At 32.1% G+C, this 21,042-nt stretch overlaps 1 protein-coding gene across 1 annotated transcript; it reads left to right on the plus strand.

Moving 5' to 3' along the window:
• On the plus strand, positions 1-3,159 carry LOC108999697 (bidirectional sugar transporter SWEET1). Its single transcript, XM_018976607.2, has 6 exons — positions 1-705; positions 864-900; positions 1,214-1,309; positions 1,859-2,138; positions 2,402-2,521; positions 2,693-3,159. The coding sequence occupies exons 1-6, from the start codon at positions 672-674 to the stop codon at positions 2,888-2,890; spliced, it is 765 nt and encodes a 254-aa protein (XP_018832152.1). The 5' UTR covers positions 1-671; the 3' UTR covers positions 2,891-3,159.
• Positions 3,160-21,042: the final 17,883 nt, after the last annotated feature.

The raw sequence follows: 21,042 nt of genomic DNA on the forward strand, positions 1-21,042 counted from the left end.
ATAATTATTATAATTATGAAATTAGAATTCAAACGTGGACTTGGCTCTGGAATCGAAACCGGCCGAATCCATTAAAGAATGATATATCCTGTTACGAAACAAACACTTGTCCAACCTTCAACGAATTCCATCGATCCATCTCAATAAAACGTCTACACCGACCTTATCCTCAAAAAAAGGTTTTCAGTACAAATTAACACTCTTTTTTCACTTCGGGATGGCATGGGTATCTACCGACCTGATCTTTAACCCTTCTCATTTCGTTTTCACTGTGTCACCTTATACGAATCCACACGTACGTACGTTCATGTCAGTTGGCAAACGGACCTGAGAGAGAGTAAGAAGTAAGCATACGTACGGATAAGATCAAATTCAATAACCCAGATTTACTGCCCGAAAGCTGCAAGTACTCATCTGTTGATATTTTGTTATATATACACCCACTTGCTTCTGGCTTTGCACCGCTAATCACATCCCATTTTTGCCGTTTGCAAAGGAACCTGCCCCTCGATATACCCATTTGCTGCTTGCTTACTCTGCTGCTTGCTATATCTCTCCTTACCCATAAACTCCAGCCAAGCAAACAAGAAAGAAAAAAGAGATATCAGGGCCCATCCTAATCTGGGTTCTCTTTCTCCTTTCAAGATTTGGTGGAGAAAACATTGAAGACAATGGCTATTGCTCATTTCTTGTTCGGGATCTTTGGTGGGTTTCCAGTTTCTCCTAAAATTGGACTCTTTTCTTTTCATTTTATTATGTGACCCCCATGAAAAGCATCATCACTTTCTCTCTGTTGAAGGTTTATATTCCTGGCGTATTGGACTCATGATTAATTTCTCTCTTTTCTCTGTCTATGGCTACAGGAAACGTTACTGCTCTGTTCCTCTTCTTGTCCCCAACGTATGTGTCATTGATAACCATGTCTCTCTCTTATGGATTCCCTTTTAGCCCTGTAAATTGTCCTATTTTGTCTTCTTATCTTACTTCTCCATAAGTGTACTGATTTACATACCATTCTGAGTTTTTCGTGCAGTTCTTTTTCATTCTTGGACAAGTTTATACGATTCTTTTTCCTCCTAGTCTTCTCTTGAAACCATTTGGCATTATGTGTTTAATCATCTGCTTATTCTGGCGTATAATCCCAGAAAAAATGCAAACTTTCTTCTTTCAATTTGTGTGAATGGATTGTGAATAATCTGTGTACGTGTGGTAGGATTACATTCAAGAGGATCATACAGAACAAGTCCACAGAGGAGTTTTCAGGCATTCCTTACGTGATGACCTTGCTTAACTGCCTCCTTGCCGCTTGGTAAGCTTATTTATTCATGTGTTTCTTTCTTTCCTTCTTTTGCTCCCTTTTTTATTTTTATTTTTTTTTGAGTTAGTCTATATACAACCCAAATGAGGACGGATCATATAAATTCATACAATGTTTAAAAAAAATTAAAATTACAATAATATTTTTTTAAAAATAATATTTTTTCTCCTTTTACTATCATTCATCAATAAAACTGCACACGCAATCTTCTACTCAAGACTACAAATAGAATTTTTTTTTTTTTTAACCTTATCCGCTTGTCTGCTTATGTCATGGATTACGTGAGTGTTTAACAGTAGTGATTATAGGGGTTTTACTGTTAATTCACGTTAAGTTCATGTAATCCAGGATTCCTGTGATGGATGGTTGGAAGCTAGCAAATTAGACAGAATGACATATTTGCCCCCTCCCCCTTTTTTCTCTCTCCAAAATCTGGCTTTCAATTAAATATTTGTTTATTTTATTGTGTTATTGGAGTTATAATTTGGTCACGTCTCCAAGTCTTGTTACTGAATTTTTACTCCAAATCAAATTATATAGGTATGGCCTTCCCTTTGTGTCCCCTAACAATATTTTGGTGGCAACAATCAATGGCACCGGTTCGGTAATCGAGTTTATATATGTGATCATCTTCCTCATATTTGCGGCAAAGAGGGAGAAAGCTAAGATTTTCGGGTTGCTGATGTTCGTGCTGGCGGTGTTCGCCATGGTGGCGCTGGTGTCTCTCTTGGCCCTGCATGACAAGAGCAGGAAGATCTTCTGTGGCTTTGCTACTACCATATTCTCCATTATCATGTATGCCTCACCCCTATCAATTATGGTAAGATATTAATTTCTACCTTCTTTTTTTTTTTCTATTGTTTCCTTGTTATTTCTTTAACGAAGGAAAGGTCATGTGGTCCCATATTCAATTAATGCCACAAATTTGTAGTTTTCACCTTTATTTTTTGGTTAATTAATGAAGTTACTTAGAATAGAGGTATGGAGTTCAAAACCCAATTTTCTAAATGTATCAAAAAAAATATATCTAATTAATAATATTTAATAATTCAGATGATATATTGATTTTGTTTTAACATGCAGAGGACTGTGATCAAAACTAAGAGTGTTGAATTCATGCCATTCTTCCTGTCCCTGTTCGTGTTCTTGTGTGGCACTTCTTGGTTTGTCTTTGGGCTCCTCGGCGGTGACCCTTTCGTTTATGTGAGTACCTAATTCTCTCTTAATTTCGTTTATGGTAGCAGCAGCAGTTGGAATGTTGTGATTCCCAACTTCAGTGTCAAATTCATAACTTTCCATGATTTCTTAGTTCTGTGCATGCATTTCGAAATGGCCTGATTTGATGGAAATGTGCAAATGCTGATACTGGTGCAGGTGCCCAATGGCTTCGGGTGTGGTCTGGGGACCATGCAGCTGATCTTGTATTTCATATATAGAAACAAAAAGGGAGAGACCAAGAAACCACCCAGTACTAGTGCAGAAGTATCTTTGGAAATGGGGCTCCCAAAACCAAACCAAGAAAAGAAATCCAACACAAACGGATCACTAGTTCAGTCAGAACATTATGTCTAAGACACATGCATGCTGCAGCATGGCGTACAAGCTGGTTAATTCAAGCCAGCCCCTAGTAGCTTGGATTGGACCGACCACCTCGATCATTTTCAATGATCCTGTATTTCAGTTTTTAACGTTTTAGTATCAAATTTCACGTCTGCATGATCTAGTGTTAGCTTCAATCTAGTAAGTGAACTTTGGGTGGCTTAAATATTTAGACCTCCACCTCTTGTTGATTTTGCTCTTAGCTAGTTGGATATTACATGCTTAAATATATGATACAATCACTACAAGAAATAGAACATTTCCCGACGATCAATTTTGCCGGTATAAGTCCATCAAATCGCCGCTAAATACCTTTACCAGAGATATTCACATTGCTGGAGGTTCGCCGGTATTAAACCTCCCCTTCTGAGCTACCCCAACGGAAGTCAAAAATCGCCACGAAAAATTAAAATTTCCCAGCGAAATTTTTCACCCCAAATAGTATAACATATCGCCGCAAGATGTAATCTAGATTTCATTCCTAATCGTTGGGAAAGATTAATTCCGGCGATTATATATCATCGCTAAAGTATCACTAAATCGCTGCAAATATTCCTTCCCAGCGTTTTCAAAATAACGTCGGGAAGGACTTCACAGCCGCAAACGACTTCTTGCGGCGATTATAAAACGTCGCAGAGTAATCTTCCCAATGCTTTTATAATTGCCGCAATTGTATTTTCGATTTATTGAATAAGTTGCAGCAATCCTTATATTGCTGGTAAATAGTAGTATATAGCGAGTTTATAATTGCTGCAATTAAGTTTTGGTTTTGATAACTCATTTACAGCGATTATAAAATCATTGGGATATGTGATATAGCAGCGATAAATTAACTCGCTGTAATTGACCCTTCTGTTTTCTTTGTTCAATTGCAGCGATGTATAAATCGCTGCAATTTACAAACTACCAGCAAAAATGAATCTTTGGTAGTTGATTTAACAGTATATGAAGATAGATTTTCGTGACGATAATATTTCGCCAGCAAATGGTTGAAAATCGCCGGATAACTAATTTAATCATTTTATGGACCCTATTTTCTTTTACTGGGCGTCATTTTTTGCTTGTTCCTAGAGGCAACATTTATTATTCAAACAACCTCACATCCATTCATTCAAATTGAAGACTAAAAACATCTCATAAAATTAATCCATCAACAAATATATATATATATATATATACACACTAGCTGGGTGGTGCATTATATTCTTATATCAAGTACAAATTGAGCTAGCTACATATTAAATTAATACAAGATAAACATCACAGTTATAACATATTGTTTAACTCTTAAATATATCCACCGAAATAACTATTACCAAGTTCCACAAGTACTTTATTAAAGTGGAACCGTCCATCACCATTGGCACCCAAACAGTTTTATGAGTCGGCTTTGATTGAGAAAGGTGGCAATTTCATAGATATAGCACTATCACGTGTGTTCTCATACTCTTCATCTGTGTATTTGACAAAATCAACTATCTACACAACATTAAGAAAAACTAAAAAATCCAATTATATGAAGAGTATAGATTTAACAGAGCATGTTATCAAGAAAACCTATAGCATCCAAAAAAAAAAAAAACAGTGCACATACTGTACTAATATGAGATACTGTGTCTTTTCCTTGTGTGAAATATGTGGAAAAGGAGACCTTAATTAGGTGCACTTGTGAAATGTGGATGATGATGATGATGATAATCGGCATGCATGGACCTTTCATGATGAGTAATACTATATACAGTTATGGAGTGCGCAAGCGTCGTACGTGCAGTCGTTTTGAAAAAGAGTGGGGTCTATTATTAAAATATTAATTTTTATTTTATGTAGGTCCCGTATTTATTCATTTTTTTCAAAATGATTGTACGACGTTTGCACACTCAAGACTATATTTATCATTTCTCTTAATTAATAATAATTAAAAAAACAAACGAAAAGCTTGCCATTTGTATTTTCTGCTGTACTATTAGGAACGTGTTAGGTTTGTCAGCACAAGTGTTGTGATCTTAAAAAAAGAAAGGAATTTTTGTAAAAGTCGTGAAACATTGTTGATAATGTCGGGTGTTGTATTGAACCAGAAATGCAAAACAACAAGAAGAGGAGTTGTCAAGTAACGGTTGTAAATCAATAAAGGAAAATCAGCGCAACACAAGGGTACTATACGTTGTCAAGTAGCCGTTTGTCTCCAAACCAAAAAAAGTAAAACCATCAACACAAGGAGCCTTCAAGTAAGCCCTACATGATAGTACTGATGATCATGCACATGATGGTAATTTATTTCCATTAATCCCTAACTGATCATTACATTTTGAGCATGAAAATTAAACAACAAGCGTTTAAGAAGAGTACTTATCACACAAAACTACTACTTACATGGTATCAAAGTTATTAAGCTAACACTACCATCTTCGATTCTTTGCTCTGAAAAAATTTTCTCCTTCGAATGTTGGTACTTTCGCCTCAAGTCGGATAATTATCCGTTGTGGCAAGAGCAAGTCCTTAGCTTGATTGAAAGGACTAGCTATTGTTATAATTGGAGCTCCTTGAAATCATCATATCACCACCTCCTATATAAGGTATTATAATTCCCCTCTTAAATGATCTATGATTTCTTGTTCATGAGACTATTCCTTTATCCTTGTCACAATTCAAACTCCACACTTCTAATTTATATTGGCTCTGATTCTATTCCTAACCATGCACAGCAAAGAAATTAGCTTAATTAAGAGCAACATCTTGATATATTTCAAAAAATTACAATTAATGGAGCCTCTTAGTAGCATTAAGAGCCTGGCCATTACTGATCTAACCAAGCATTAATACCAAGTAATAAAAATGTGAAAACTCCTATAAAAGTATTGTTAATATAACTTTATTAGATAAGGTAGGTTATTATATTTGTCTTCGGAAAAGTAGTTATTGACCAAAAAACAGATAGCTTATTAAATATTATCATTATTATATACTGGTTTTGATTTTATAATCGTATTATTGGGACATAATTGAACCATCAAGTAATTCTCAAAAATAAGAATTCTAAAAATAAAATAAAATAAAAGGTCGTGGGCAATTACACTCTTTTGATTTCATATGGATATGGGTAAGACACTGTTAACCTAGCTAGCTAGTTATATGTTGGGACTTGTACGAGACTTATCTATTTAAAAGTTATACCTAGCATTATTCTTTCTGTTATATTTAAGAGCAATGATATATATATAGACACGTAATCCTGTTTTGGGTTATATTTAAGCAAAAGAAAATTACAAAATTTGTCAAAGCCATTTTTATATTCTTTAGAAGAAGATATGAAGTTAAAATTATTTGAAAAAAGAATGTAGAATTCCAAACCTACATTTTTTTCTCATCAAACAACAAGTGATTTGGGGAAAAATAAAAGGAAAAGCTCTCTCTCTCTCTCTCCTTCTAGCTAGGCTAGCTATTCTTTTTCTTTGGAGATTGAAGTAAATATCCAATCCTTAATTATTTGTATGATCGATATGGAATTTTAAGTTCTCAGAAAAAATAATATAGAGGGAGAAGAGAGATTTTTACACACAGAAAGTAAGATGCATTAATTAGTTTTTATAACTTATAAGTTCCATGTAAATATAACAGAGCAATCAAGCCCATGCATGCATGGCAGATTTACCACTTATAAAAGGTCTCCAGTAGTACTGCAGCCACTTCTACGTCACTTTTATTTTTATTCATACTTTACATGCTCTAGCATGTATATACCATACACAACTGCAAGGAAAAACAAAAAAAAAACAAGCACACAGAAACTGACGATCGAGAGGCTTGCAGCGCGCTGGTGATCTCTTTCTATTTTGGCTGAGGATCCTGATCATCAGTACCCTTCTCGCGGTAGACATCGGCCTTGGATTCCGGCTTGTTACTTTTCTCAGGCTTCTCTTCGAGGGTCTTCATCTATTGCATGCGCGCCAAGAACATTTAGTTTAGATCATGATCAGTACTAACGTTGATAATGATATCCAACAAAAAAAGCGAAAAAAAAACATGCAGAAACACAACGAATACAGCGACATATGTTTTTAGAAACGGATTTTGAAACAGAAGATTTGAACCAAAAGAAAATGGTTAACATCTCATGAATATATGAATGCTGGGTGTTAAGCTTTTCAACGTCTATCAGCATGCACATGATCATTGCAGTCTCAGTCTAACCAAGAAAAAACCCTTTTGTGAATGCTTACTCCTGGAAGTTTGTTTTGATCATGTTGCATACCGCAGGCGAGCATTGCAGCCGCCTGTTAAAAGCATCGAACAAGAACATTAATTATGAAATTAGAAACCTTAACGTGCGTAGACAAACAAGAACAGGTTTGAAGTAAACAAATATATACATATATATATACATATATATATATATGTATGTATATATGTGTGTGTGTTTAAAGATACGCGCGTACCCTAGTCAACGCTAGCTGTTCCTTAGAGAGAGTTTTGGGCTCAGGCTCCAATAATGGATCAAGCGTCAGGCTGTCGAGCTTCATGGAAGGCTGTGGCTCCATTCCTTGAGTACTTCTTTCTTGATAATTAAGAAGAAGGATTAAGATAGTCAGAAGAGAAAGTAGTTCTTGGGTGAGGAGGAAGGGCGTCTATGGCCTCTATAAATAATAGTTGAGAAGCGAGAGAGGGAGTAGGGATGGTAATGCTGCCAGAGAAGCCATGCAAGAACGTGGCAGCCATGGCCACTGCGCACAGAAATCGATGCACAATTTGGCAAAATCACTTTGGATCTCAAACGTTAACGTAACCGCCCTTGTTCCATTAATTACTGCTTTTGAGCCGTAGATTTGATTTTAATTAATTACACTCAACCCAATTTTGAATTTTATTTCAGCGGTAATTTTTACAATTAATTTTCTTCCTGGCCTGAATTAATATCACGAGAATTGGTGTTTATCCGAACTTGTCCAGGAGCTCTTGGCATGGGATTAGCTAGGCATGCATGCATGCATGGTTCAGTACTAGTATGCATACTTAATTATTAGAGCCTATACATGTACATATTTAATTGGTTGCTCGTGTGTACGTATGAGACTTAAATGCATGGCTATATATAATTCAGCTTTGAATATATGCGTAATTAATATTTATTTTGTGATACGATTGAGCCTTGCATGCATCTTATAATCCATTAATTGCCATGTGAAAAACACAATCTATCATTAGTTACCAATCAAAACTTAATGAAATTGAGTCACCAAGCTGTAGTGTTACATACGAGAATAATTATTAGGTACTTTCATAATATAGGTAATATTCAGTCTAACAAAGGATGTTATATCATGATTACAATTGTTTATATAACCATAATTTCTTTTGAATGATATGTTATATATCTTATATACGTATGATTTTGTTATCCTTTAGAAGTATCTGATAATTACTCGATCGAAAGATTGATTAAATACTTTATATGATCATTGAACTTCTAAAGTTAGGGTTTATGCATGTACTCCTAATTTTAGTTTGCGTAAGTAATATTTTTTCGAGCGTGACGACTTGGAAAGAGAAACAAATTATTCTCGACTAGAAATGTCAAGAAGAATTAGTTTTACAATATTGTTAATTAATATGATTTTGTCGTATGTTGTCGAAAATAAACTCTTATTACTCATTATTGATACGATTTTGTCGTATATTGTCGACGTATGTAACAAGATTTTAATACAAAAATAAAAAATAATTTTGTCGCATTGTCTCGATAATGATCATGATCACAATGCGCGACAAAATGTCAGTTAGATAACGATTCGATCAATCATAATTAATATGATCCGGATATACAAATAACATATATATATATAATACGACAAATTATTCGTTACAACATGATTAACAACAAATATTGGTTAATGTATTTAAATATGATTAATTATAGAAGGACAATAGGTTTAATAAGGTATTGTAAAAGGAATGATCATAACTAACTAGCTACCATTGCTTTTTAAAGTGATTACACATGATGATACATATCGTAAAAATTCACATGGAAATAGACATTAATCACGCATCGATCGACATGCAGTATTGATTGCATGTTATACGTCTTAAATATGTCTCGGATAATATAAAAATATTATAAGACTCAAATACTAGCTAGATCTTAATTTTCTCTAAGAGATCCATGTCATGATCAAGGATTCAGAGAGAAATCAAGCATATATGCAACAGATTGTTTTGTATGATCGGGACATGATCTTACTTACTAATTATAGAAGAGATTTTTCCTAATTAATTAGCTAGCTAGCTGGAATATTGCACCTTCAAAAGTATGCATTAATAAAAAATGAAAAATGCTAAATGTACTTAAAAAAAATTTATAAAAAAAACTTACTTCTTCGATTCACATGTCAGTTATTGATGATATGTTGAAAATTATGAAATTTGAAATTCAAATTTGAAATTTCAAAAAAAAGCTAATAATTATATAAAATAAGTCTTGTGAGTAAAAATGTAAGTAAAAATGTCTACTCATAAAAAATCTATATCATAAATTTCGAATCCACAACTGATCATCATGAGCTATCTTGTGCACTGGAATATATGTGTGAGTCATGTGTATGCATTAATGGGGTTGACGGTTATGTTGTGGAAGATGTAAGGCTACTTTGTTTGCCAAATGTGCAACTTTCTTCCATCTATATTGCCCATGGCAGCCACGTTGTTGTTTGCTTCTGTGGCGCCCCAATTGCCCAACTCTCTCTCTCTCTCTCTCTCTCTCTCTCTCGGTGAATGCACTACATTAAGGCCGCCGGCGCCGGAGAGATCAAGTCTATTGGTACCCAAAACCTGAAAAAGAATCGAGTTGCCGGCAGCGCGACTTAAGCTAGCTCCAAATATTTACGTAACATGAAACATCATGTAGAAGCTAGATGTATAATGGTTGTGGGAGATCAGTACGTCCTTGTTAATCTCATGTAAACTAAGGAATGATCCCGACTATTGATCATTTAGCTAGCTAGCTCCATTTCTAGTACTGAGTAAATCATGAGGCCGATTAATTGTTAAGCCAGCTCGATGATCAATATCATGCATGCTTCAAGCCGTTCTATTGAGTTTAAATGGGCCGGGGAGAAAATATTAATTGATTGAATTCAACATTAATATTCGTTTTTCGTTGAAACTCAACAAAAACAGTTTGAGGATCAACACAACCGTCAATAAATTAACTCATCGGTATGTAAATACGTACAGCACCATGTCATGATTTGTGTACATTATTTTGAGAATATTTTCTTACATATGTGTGTATATATATATGTACAATATGTTTTGGCCCAAAGGTGATATTTCTGATCCACTAATCTCAAGCTTGGGAAGTAAACTGGTCATGTATAAGAAATAGAGAAATCCTTACAACCAGTCAGGCTAATTTTACCCAAATAACAGCTGGTCAATAACTAAGTGACATCTATACTTTCCACCACAGTTATCTTGTATATGCATTGCATTAGATTGCAGAAAAAATATTGCCCTCCCATCGCACCCCCCTCTGGTTTTCTCAACCCCCTCTTGCAATCTCAACCCTTTCGTGCCCCCTCTTGCACAGCTCGACCCCAAGATCTGCGATGAGCAGACGTCGACCCACCAAGCTGCAACAGACGGAATCCACAAAACTCACCAAATCTTCTCCTCGTGCCCTCACGAAACCCAGAGCCCATCCACCAATCCACCGGCGTTGACCCTTCTCCTCAAACCACAATCTGTCAAATGTATTTGATTTTAAGAAAATAATTTTTCATTGTTGTTGTTGTGAATAATCGAATCATTTGAGATAAAAGCTTACAAAAGCGGATCGAACGAACTAAAGAAGTTTGGTATAAAAAGAAAAAAATGAAGAATCGTTGGTATAAAGGAAGAGAAAGGTCTTCGACCGCTGGATTTGGAACTGAATCGATGGTGGGGGAGCACAGGTAGTGGACCTCCGTCGCACGAGTTGGGTAGGGGAGTTTTTGGGGATGGGGCTTCGGTGGAAGAGGGAAGAAGAAAAGGGGATGACTTGCTGCACCATGAGAAACAAGCTCGGGGTCGAGTTCCTGCCGCACCGAGAAGTCGAGCTTCGTTGCGGCTCTTGGTCGATCTCCGTCCCACAGGTTGGGTAGGGGAATTTCTGGGGTTAAGGGCTTTGGTGGAAGAGGGAAGAAGAACAGATGCAAGGAGGGGCTCGTGTCTTGCAAATGATTTATTATGTGTGGTTGAGAGTATTGAAATTATTGTGTGATTTCTGATGTGGCACCAGTTGATAGGAGGGCTGCTCTACTTTATATAACAGCCCAATCGCTTAGAGGCAGTTCTGTAAGAAATAAATTAAGTCGATCGACCACTAATTATATAAGAGAAATACTTTGGCCTCAAAGGGATTACACAAAAGTAATATCACAAACTGACGAAAGTTGAATGATTCGTCAGATTGTAAAGTACTTACTTTTATTGTAAAGTAGATTTAACGGATTACATAAAGTCACGTCAGTTTATGACATTACTTTTGTGTAATCTCTTTGAGGATGTAGCATGCATTTCTCATTATATAAAGCTATGCTCTTTGCTTTTTAGACTTTCTCTGCAACAACCATGCAGGGAAATTTGATTTTCCGAAATTGTATAATTTTCTAAGTGAGAGCGTTAATTTTAGACTTTAGTTGAAAATCTGACTCGAAATTAGGCCCCATTTTAAGGTTGATCCAACGACCAGGTTTACAATTTGGTATATATTGGTATTTGAAGCAAGCAATTGTCATGGGAATTGCTTGAATTGACACTCCAAACTAATACTGATCACTGTTTTGTTGGAGGGTGAACAAAAAGGACTAAAAAATAATGAAAAAAATGGGTCCTATATAGTGGCCATTATAACCATAATATATAGTCATCCTGGCCCAACCCTTCATCGATCTACTGGACCATATGAACCCAAAGGCTGGTTGGGCAGAAACCCGTTGCCCTGCAGGCCAGAATCTCCATGGTCCTGCTTTCCGCTAGGGAAATCAGCCAAAAATAAACAATATGATCATATTTGCAAGAGTAATGCTACACGTAATCGTAGAGTATGTAAATATCGTATAGTCATTTTAAAAAAGAGTAGAGTCTATTATTAAAAAATTAATTTTTTTTAACATAGATCCTATATATATGTATTTTTTTTAAAATAATTATCCGACGCTTGCACTCTCACGATTACAACTATCATTTTTCTATTTGTAATGTTATTAAAAGTAAGAAAAGTGAATGCTTTGCTAAAAATCATGGAAGTAGTTAGTTGTTAAATATTCCAATCTGAAATGCTAAGGCCTCGTTTGTTTTGGGAAAACTTTTCATCTCATCTCATCTCATCTCATCTAATCATTACAACTTTCCCAACTTCCAATACAGAATAAAATAAACAATTCAACTTTTTTAAATCTCAAAATAAAAATAATATTAAAAAATATACTCTAACAATATTTTATTCAACTTTTTAACTTTAATCTCATCTCATCTCATCTCATCTCCGAAAACAAACGAGGCCTAGTCATAATATTTGACAAACTCAAACTAGCTAGGGCTGGCAATCCTTAGCAGCATTTCATGGAAAGAAACCCCCTGAAATTTCCAAATTCTTCTGTTACCATACCAACTTTCCATCATCACCATTAAATTAATCTAAAAATTATAATAATCTAAAAAATTGAATAAGGTATTTTTTAAAATAATCACATCATAGCTCTTGCAGTAGGCTTATCTTCTCCATTCCAAAAGACTGCTTAGCTTTTAAAACAAACAACCATATTTGTACCACAATGCAATGGTAAAGAGACAAAGGGTGCAAAGTCAACCAGAAGAATGAATAAGAACAAAACATGGAACAGAGTCAATGTGATTTAATAGTGTACTTATCATGTTTTTAATAAAAATAATGTTAGATACAAGTTTTATATATCAGTTTTGCATAAATTTTTTTGTAAAATATAATAGGCCGTCCTATCAAAAAAAAAAATTTTGTCAAGTCGGTATGTAAAGAATATCAGATAAAATACTTATATAACATAATTTGATTTAGAAGATAAATTTTAAAATTTAAATTTTATAAATCAAATATTACAATTTTAAGTAATATGGATTATGCACTGTATGCACTAATTTAAAATATAATCTAGAAAAAAAATTGAAAATATAATAACTATTTTTTATATTTTTTTATGATAAATTCTACCTTTTTAAAAAAGAAAAACCTACACAACAGATCATTACTCACCTACAAAATTTTACTTGCCAAGAAAAAAAAAATCAAGGGTTCAACTTTAATATGGTAGCTTAGAGCACACAGAATCGAACCTCAAATATATAAATATATATATATATATATATATATTAATATATAAGGAAGCATTATTATATATATAATAAAATAATATAATAATAAGAGGGAGAAAAGAGAATCTTCTTTAGAAGCACTTAAGGCCCAGTGTCCAACTGTCAGCTATTACGTTGATAGTCTATTTTGCTTTAAACGGCCGTTATTCCTTTTCTCTCTCCCTTTCTCAATTAAAGCGCGTCGAGATGTGTTGAATTATTCATAAATAACTCATCATTTTATATTATATATTTTTTATATTTTAATATTATAATATTATTTTTTATTTCATTTTATTCTTATTAAATTAATTAAATTATTCTATTTATTATTTATATTTATTATAAAAAAATAATAATAAATATAATATGTGATCTGTAAAAATAATAAGTAAAATTATTTAAATAATAATAATTTAAAATAATAGAGTGAATTTTATAGAGTTCACTTAAAATATATTTAAATATTAAGATAAATTTATATATATTTATAAGAAATTAAAAAATATTATAAGTTTAACGTATAAAAAAATATTAAATTAAAAAAAATTATAAATTTTATGTGAAAAAAAAATTAAAATTGATATGAGTATATTAATTTAAAAATTAAATATTTAGATGTTAAATTTAATTTTAAATTAAATTAAATTGTTAAAAATTCAATCCAAGTTGAACCTAAATCGTAACGGAGGGAGTCCCCGTCAATCTACGTGACACGTAGCCAATTCCACGCATAACATGATGAGTATGGTGCAATGCATGTATCGATGGATGGATGACCATGGATGATGTGAGACAGGATGTTTATGTTTCTTTCTAGGTTTAGGGTTTCTCGTTGTCCACCTCTGCATGTCGCAGTGACGTCAAATTTAGGAAATTATTATGAAATTACATTTCTAGCCTCACCCATTTCTTAATTTCCCATCCTTTTATATTTATTTTTTCCCAATCAAGACTTTGGCCGGACTTGAGCTTTCATTAACCCAAAAAAAATATATATATTATTACATTTATAAAAGAATTATATAAAAATAATTTAACAAATTAATGTGATTTTATTTAATCTGTTAGATCTATTTATAATAAAAGTAATTTTATAATATGACGAACCACATCAAACCACGTCAATTTATAAAATTACTTTTATATAATCACTTTGTAGATATAATATTTTCCAAAGAAAAATGCTTTAGTAATAAAGATATTTTATAAAAATAAATTTTTAAATTGATATGAGTTTATGTTTATATTAGATTTTAAAGTTATTTTTATTATAAAATAGATCTAGAATATTATATAAAATCATATCAGTTTGTGAATTTATTTTTATGGAATTTCTTTGTGATTGTATCATTTTTTTTTTTTAAATCTTATTTCAATTTAAAGGTATCTTTGATTCTTTTCTGAAATTGAGGGTTTTAAATTTTTATAAATTTGAAATTTTTAAATGAAAATTGAAAAGAAATAGATATATAAAATGGATCCTATATCATTTGTTCATGTAATATTATTCGAAATACTTATACTATCAGTAAAATAAATTGCATGGACCTATTTCTTATGTATTTCTTCCTTTCATTTGGAGTATTCAAGTTCTGGTTACCTGAGGTTTGTTGCATCTTTTTTCAGATATGGCAATCAAATGGAAATTGATTTTTTTTTTCTTTGTTTACAATAATAGCCCACATTGAAAAGAAAAAGCTACGGATAATTTTAGGAGCATTACTTTGATCACATGGGTTCTTTCTAAATACATGTAATATTTAGATGGTCAAGTTTTCTCATAAGATTTATATATTTTAAGAAAATATTTCACGTAAAGTCTTCTTTGGTATGTACATGTATAGTCTTCTTTTGATATTATATAGAGCAATGCTAAGTATAATCTCTAAATGGGGACTACAATGCAAGTCTAGGCTATTTTTTAACTTTTAAATTTTTTAAAATTACAAAAGTATCCCTCCTAAAATGATGTTTTCTCTAATTTAATAATGTATCTGTATATGCAGTCTCCACTTGAGGACTACAAATAGAATTTCTCTTATATATATATATATATATATATATATATATATATATATATATATATATATCAAAGATGGATTCCCAAAAATGACATGAACGAGGATTCTGTATATGTTCTCTACCTTGAAATAAAGCTTTGGGACCTATTTGGATGGTGAGATGAGGTGAGGTGAGGTGAGGTGAGGTGAGGTGAGATAATTTTATATGAAAGTTAAATAAAATACTGTTAGAATATTATTTTTTTAATATTATTATTATTTTAAATTTTGAAAAATTTTGAATTATTTATTATATTTTGTTTGAAAATTTAAAAAAATTATAATAATGATATAAAATAAAATACTTTCTCTATCCAAACGGAACCCAAATAACTTCTATCATCTGTCCGCACCAAGACCAATTCTCCTTAGACTTTTGTATATTCTTAGTCATTGAAATTGCATCTCCTTAAAAAATGACTTGCTCTAGCCCAAATTCTAAGCATAGCTCCATAGCCTTCTTTAAAAACAAACATTTTTGGCACGCCCAGAGTTGCAATTATAATTCACCCTCTCACTTCCTGATCACTACTACAACTTTCATCTTTGATTTTTTTTTTACATCTAATACCACATCCTAATTTGTTTTATAGGAGTTTATACTTAGCTTTTGCCACCAAATAATCTTGTTTACTGAAATTATGTCAATTTGTAAATTTATTTTTTGTGGAATATTCTCGAATATCTATATCCGGATTGATGCACACCCTAGATAGGGAGACAAAGGATCTCCTTACTAAGACCCCTAGGAGGTAGTATCTTATCCCCTGGTTGACAAACATAGAGGAAATAAGAATTGTAAGAAGATAGTTGGGAATGTTACTAGAGCAGGAAGATATTAGATGGAGGCAAAGAGCAAAAATGCAATGGTATCAGTAGGGGAAAGGAATACCAAATACTTTCATACTTGTGCAACTGAAAGAAAAATGAGAAGCTATATAAAGCAGATCATAGATGTTTCTAACTATGTACGTACAAACAGAAAGGGAAGAGATAGAAAAGGCTTTTAGAGACTACTTTGAATGTATATTTTCTTCATTAATTCCCTCAACTGAGGATATTGAAGCTGTGTTGGAAGCTATAGAGACTAAAGTCACTGATCAGATGAATGATGACCTAGACAATATGTTTACAACAGAGGAGGTAGAACAAGCACTAAGTCAAATGTTCCCTCTCAAGTCACCTGGGCCTGATGGGTTCGGAACATGGTTTTATCAGCAGCATTGGAGTACTGTGAAGAATGAAGTGTGTTCTGTAGCTCTTGATCTTTTAAATAATGGAGTTATTTCACCTACTCTGAATTTTACATATATTGCTCTGATCCCAAAGGTAAATAGCCTTGAGGTAGTGCAGGATTTTAGACCAATTAGTCTTTGTAACGTACTTTATAAAATAGTTTCAAAGACTATATCAAATAGACTGAAGAAAATACTACTTAATATAATAGCATGTAATCAAAGTGCATTTATACTGGGTAGGTTAATATCAGATAACTTCATGGTAGCTTTTGAGGTTCTCCATACTATGAAGTCAAAACAGAAAGGTTCTCAGGGTAGTATGGCCTTGAAACTGGATATGTCTAAGGCGTATAATCGTGTGGAATGAGACTATCTTGAGGCTGTAATGAAGAAGTTAGGTTTGAAGCAGAAACTGATTTATTTGATCATGTTGTGTGTTAAATCAGTAAGACATTCTGTAATTGTAAATGGAATCCAAGTGAAGAGATAGTGCGTAGTTGTGGTTTGAGACAGGAGGGATTGATAAATAGAGCAGGACAGAACGTATTGATAAAAGGAGTGAGAGGAGCAAGGAAGGGTCCAAGAATAAATCATTTGTTATTTTCAAATGATTCTGACTGGAATAACTTGCAGAAAGTACTTGAGATGTATGAAAGAGCATTAAGGCAGAAATTAAATAGAAACAAGACTTTTATTTTCTTCAGTATAAATATTGGTGTAGGGGTTAAGGATCAGATCAAGAATGCAGTAGGGGCAGTAGTGTGTGGGAATTATGAAAAATATTTGGGTTTGCCATCCATGGTTGGTAAATCTAAGTATAATACATTTAGATGAATTAAAAAAAGAATATGGAGGAAGATAAATAGTTGGAAAAATTATTTTTTGTCTAAGGCAGCAAATAAGTTCTTATACTATGAATGTATTTAAACTTCCTAAGAGACTTTGCAATGAGATTTCAGCTATGTTGGCAAAGTTTTGGTGGGAGCAATAAGCAAGACAGGATGGGGATTCATTGGAAGAGATAGAATTATATGAGAGGGGCAAAGAACAAGGGAGGGCTGTGAGTTAGAGATATATAAAGTTTTAATTTGGCTTTGCTAGCAAAACGTAGTTGGAGGTTCCTATATGATCCTACATCTTTAGTAGCAAGGGTTTATAAGGAAGAATATTTTAGTAAGGAAAATATATTAACAACCAAACTCGGAACTTCTCCATCATTAATATGGATAAGTGTGTGGATGGCTAAAGATATAATGAAAGAGGGACAAAAATGGTTGCCAAAGCCATCAACCTACTGTGTTCAATCTCCTATAACTTCACTGGTGACAGATGCAAGAGTTAATGACTTAATAATAGAAGATTTAAAGATTTGGAATGAAGCTACTGTAAAATAACTTTTTAACTGTGATAAGGCTGAATTAATTTGCAGGTTACCTAATAGTAGCAATAAATTAGAAGACAAGTTAATATGGAACTTCAGTAAAGATGGCAAGTTTTCAGTCCACAATGCATACCATGTGTCTCAAGACAAAAAAAAGGAAGATGCTGGGGGAAAGTTCTACAACAAGGAGATCATATGAAAGATGGGAGAAGATCTGGAACTTAAATGTCCCAGGTGCAACCAAACATTTTATATGGAGAGCATGTAATGAATCTCTTGCAAATATATCATTACTGTTTAAAAGGAGGATTAGTGATATTATAAATTGCCCTATTTGCTTAAGTGAATAGGAAACCATAATGCATGTGTTGTGGAAATGCCCAACGGCAAATGATGTATGGGCAGAGGCAGGGACTGCATTGCAAAAATGGGTGGTGACTGGAGAGGATTTCATGGTGTTGTGGGATAAGTTATGCCACAATCTTAGTAAGGAAAAACTAGAGGAAACTGCATCTATACTCAAAGGCATATGGCAAATAAGGAATAAAGTAGTTTTTTATGACAATTTTATTAGTCCTTCACAGGTTATTAAAACTGCTTTATCAACTCTAAAGGAATACAATGAGGCACAGGGCAGTAAGAGTGTAAACCATTGTGATGGGGAAAGAATGCGATAGCAGCAATAGTGGAAGAAGACAGTAGACGGAACCCTTAAAGCCAATTTTGATGCAGCAATTGATGAAGCAAATCAGAGAGTGGGTGTGGGAGTTGTCATTAGGGACAATGAGGGTAAACTTATGGCTTCATGCTGTGATTGACTTCAAATGGTGACTCAAGCTATAGTTGCAGAAAGTACTGCTCTGAGGATAGTAGCTAAGCTGTGTTCTGAGTTGGGATTTAACAAAGTCATGTTTGAAAGTGATGCACAAGTTGTTGTAAATGTAGTAAAAAAATTCACTAGAAAATTGGACCTGGTATGGTTATATTATTGAGGATGTAAAATCTGCCTTTAAAACCATGTTTAATTGGAGTATAAGCTTTATTATGAGAGAATGAAATGTGGTAGCACACCAGTTGGCTAAACTGGCTTTATCTTTAGAGGGGTTTCATTGTTGGGTAGAGGATGGACCTGTGGATATAGTCAACATAGTTGATTATGAGATGTCATGTTTTGCTTGATTTTCAAGAATAAAAGTAGATGTTTCATTCAAAAAAAGACAAACCTTTCTAAAAAAATAATTTATATAATTTATAAAGAAATAATATTTATAGTCATAAAATATACAAGCGTTGCATACTCATTTTTAAAAAAAGTTAATAAATATGACACATATGAAAAAAAATTAATAATAGATCTCACTCATTTAAAAAAAAAAAAGAGCGACGTTTGAATAACTCATGACTGTAATTAACATTACTATATAATTAATATGTTTATTTCTTAAAATTTGTAAGAGTTTTAGGACTCCAAGTCTACAATATTGGTTGGCAAGTGCAAGAAATATGAGACATATCTTAAATAAAAAATATGAACTTTAGAAATAACATTAATTACACAAAAATCTTATATAGAAAAGTTTACAACCTAAAGTAGTTTAATATTATCGATCAGATTGTAAAACTCTCTTTATTGTAAAACATGGCGTATTCCATTATGATTAAGTTACGCTAATATGTAAACTTGTTTAAGAAAGATTTGCGTATAAACATAACAATTCTTGACATATTAAAGTTGGAGGTTTTTGGACGCAATTCTTTTAAAAAAGATAGAACTTTAAGGAGATGTTTGGATTTAGAAATGAGTTGAGATAGTTTGTGAATAATAGAATAAAAATTGAATTATTTATTATATTTGGTGTGAGAATTTAAAAAAGTTGTTTTGAGATTTGAAAAAGTTGAATTGTTTATTATATTTTGTGTGTAAATTTAAAAAAATTATAATGATGAGACGAGATGAGTTGAGGTGGGTTTTGAATCCAAACCTCTCCTAATGAAACACTGATAATTTTAACGTATATATATAGAAATGTTTTATGTTTTAGTCATAAAAATATTCTATAAAAACAAACTCACAATTAAAATAATTTAATTTGGTATGTTAGATTGTAAAATTATTTTTATTATAAAATAGATATAACATATTATATAAAATTATGTTAATTTTTAAATTTATTTTTATAAAAAAAATTATGATTTTAGTAGTTCATATATATATATATATATATATATATATACGGGAGTTGGTTGGATTACGTTAGGCTTGCAATTTGCCTCTGCACGTATGATCTGTACCTTTTGTAGGATTTTCATTTCGTTGTTTCTGTACGATAACGCTTTTGTTTTTACAGGTGAAATGAAATAAATTAAAAAGTTAAAAATAAAATAAAATATTATTAAAATATTTTTTTAATATTAATATTATTTTAAGATTTAAAAAATTAAATTATTTATTTTATTTTATATAAAAATTTTAAAAAAATTATAATAATTATATGAGAAGAGAATAATTAAAAAAATAAATAAATTATATCTAACTAAACTTAAAAAAAATATAAATTCAACAGTCTAGGTCGTAGGGACCTTTTAGTCAATTCAAAAAGTAGGATAAAGATATTGTTGATGTGTGGGCTACATTCATCGTTGGAAATGATTAAACGTCTGAGAGAAAGTGCCCTGTCGCTCTGCCAGCTTGAAGGCTTTTGAGGTCTCGTTTATTTTGAGTTTAGAAAAATAAAATATTATTAAAATATATTTTTTAATATTACTTTTATTTTAAATTAAAAAAATAAATTATTTATTTTATTTTATATAAAAATTTTAAAAAATTATAATAATGAAATATGAAATTTTTAAAATTTTTACAATTTTAACTTAAAAATAAAGAATAATGTTATTCATTATTTTAATTTTTATTATTTTATTATTATTTTATAATATGAACTGTAGGATTAGATGATTATAAATTATTTATAATATTTTATTTATAAATTTATTATTTAATATTATATTATAAAATAATAAAAAATAATAATAATTAGAGATGATAAATAGATTTTTTCAAAACAAATCAGGCCTGACATG

The sequence above is a fragment of the Juglans regia genome, chromosome 6, assembly GCF_001411555.2.
Source record: "Juglans regia cultivar Chandler chromosome 6, Walnut 2.0, whole genome shotgun sequence".
NCBI classification, from domain to species: domain Eukaryota; kingdom Viridiplantae; phylum Streptophyta; class Magnoliopsida; order Fagales; family Juglandaceae; genus Juglans; species Juglans regia.

What these genes read in the sequence shown, in the direction of transcription:
- LOC108999697 (XM_018976607.2), top strand. Translation starts at nt 672, where the DNA reads ATGGCTATTGCTCATTTCTTGTTCGGGATCTTTG. An exon ending in AACTGCCTCCTTGCCGCTTG is followed by an intron (nt 1,310 to 1,858) that starts GTAAGCTTATTT and finishes CAAATTATATAG; the next exon opens with GTATGGCCTTCCCTTTGTGT. An exon ending in CCTCACCCCTATCAATTATG is followed by an intron (nt 2,139 to 2,401) that starts GTAAGATATTAA and finishes TTTAACATGCAG; the next exon opens with AGGACTGTGATCAAAACTAA.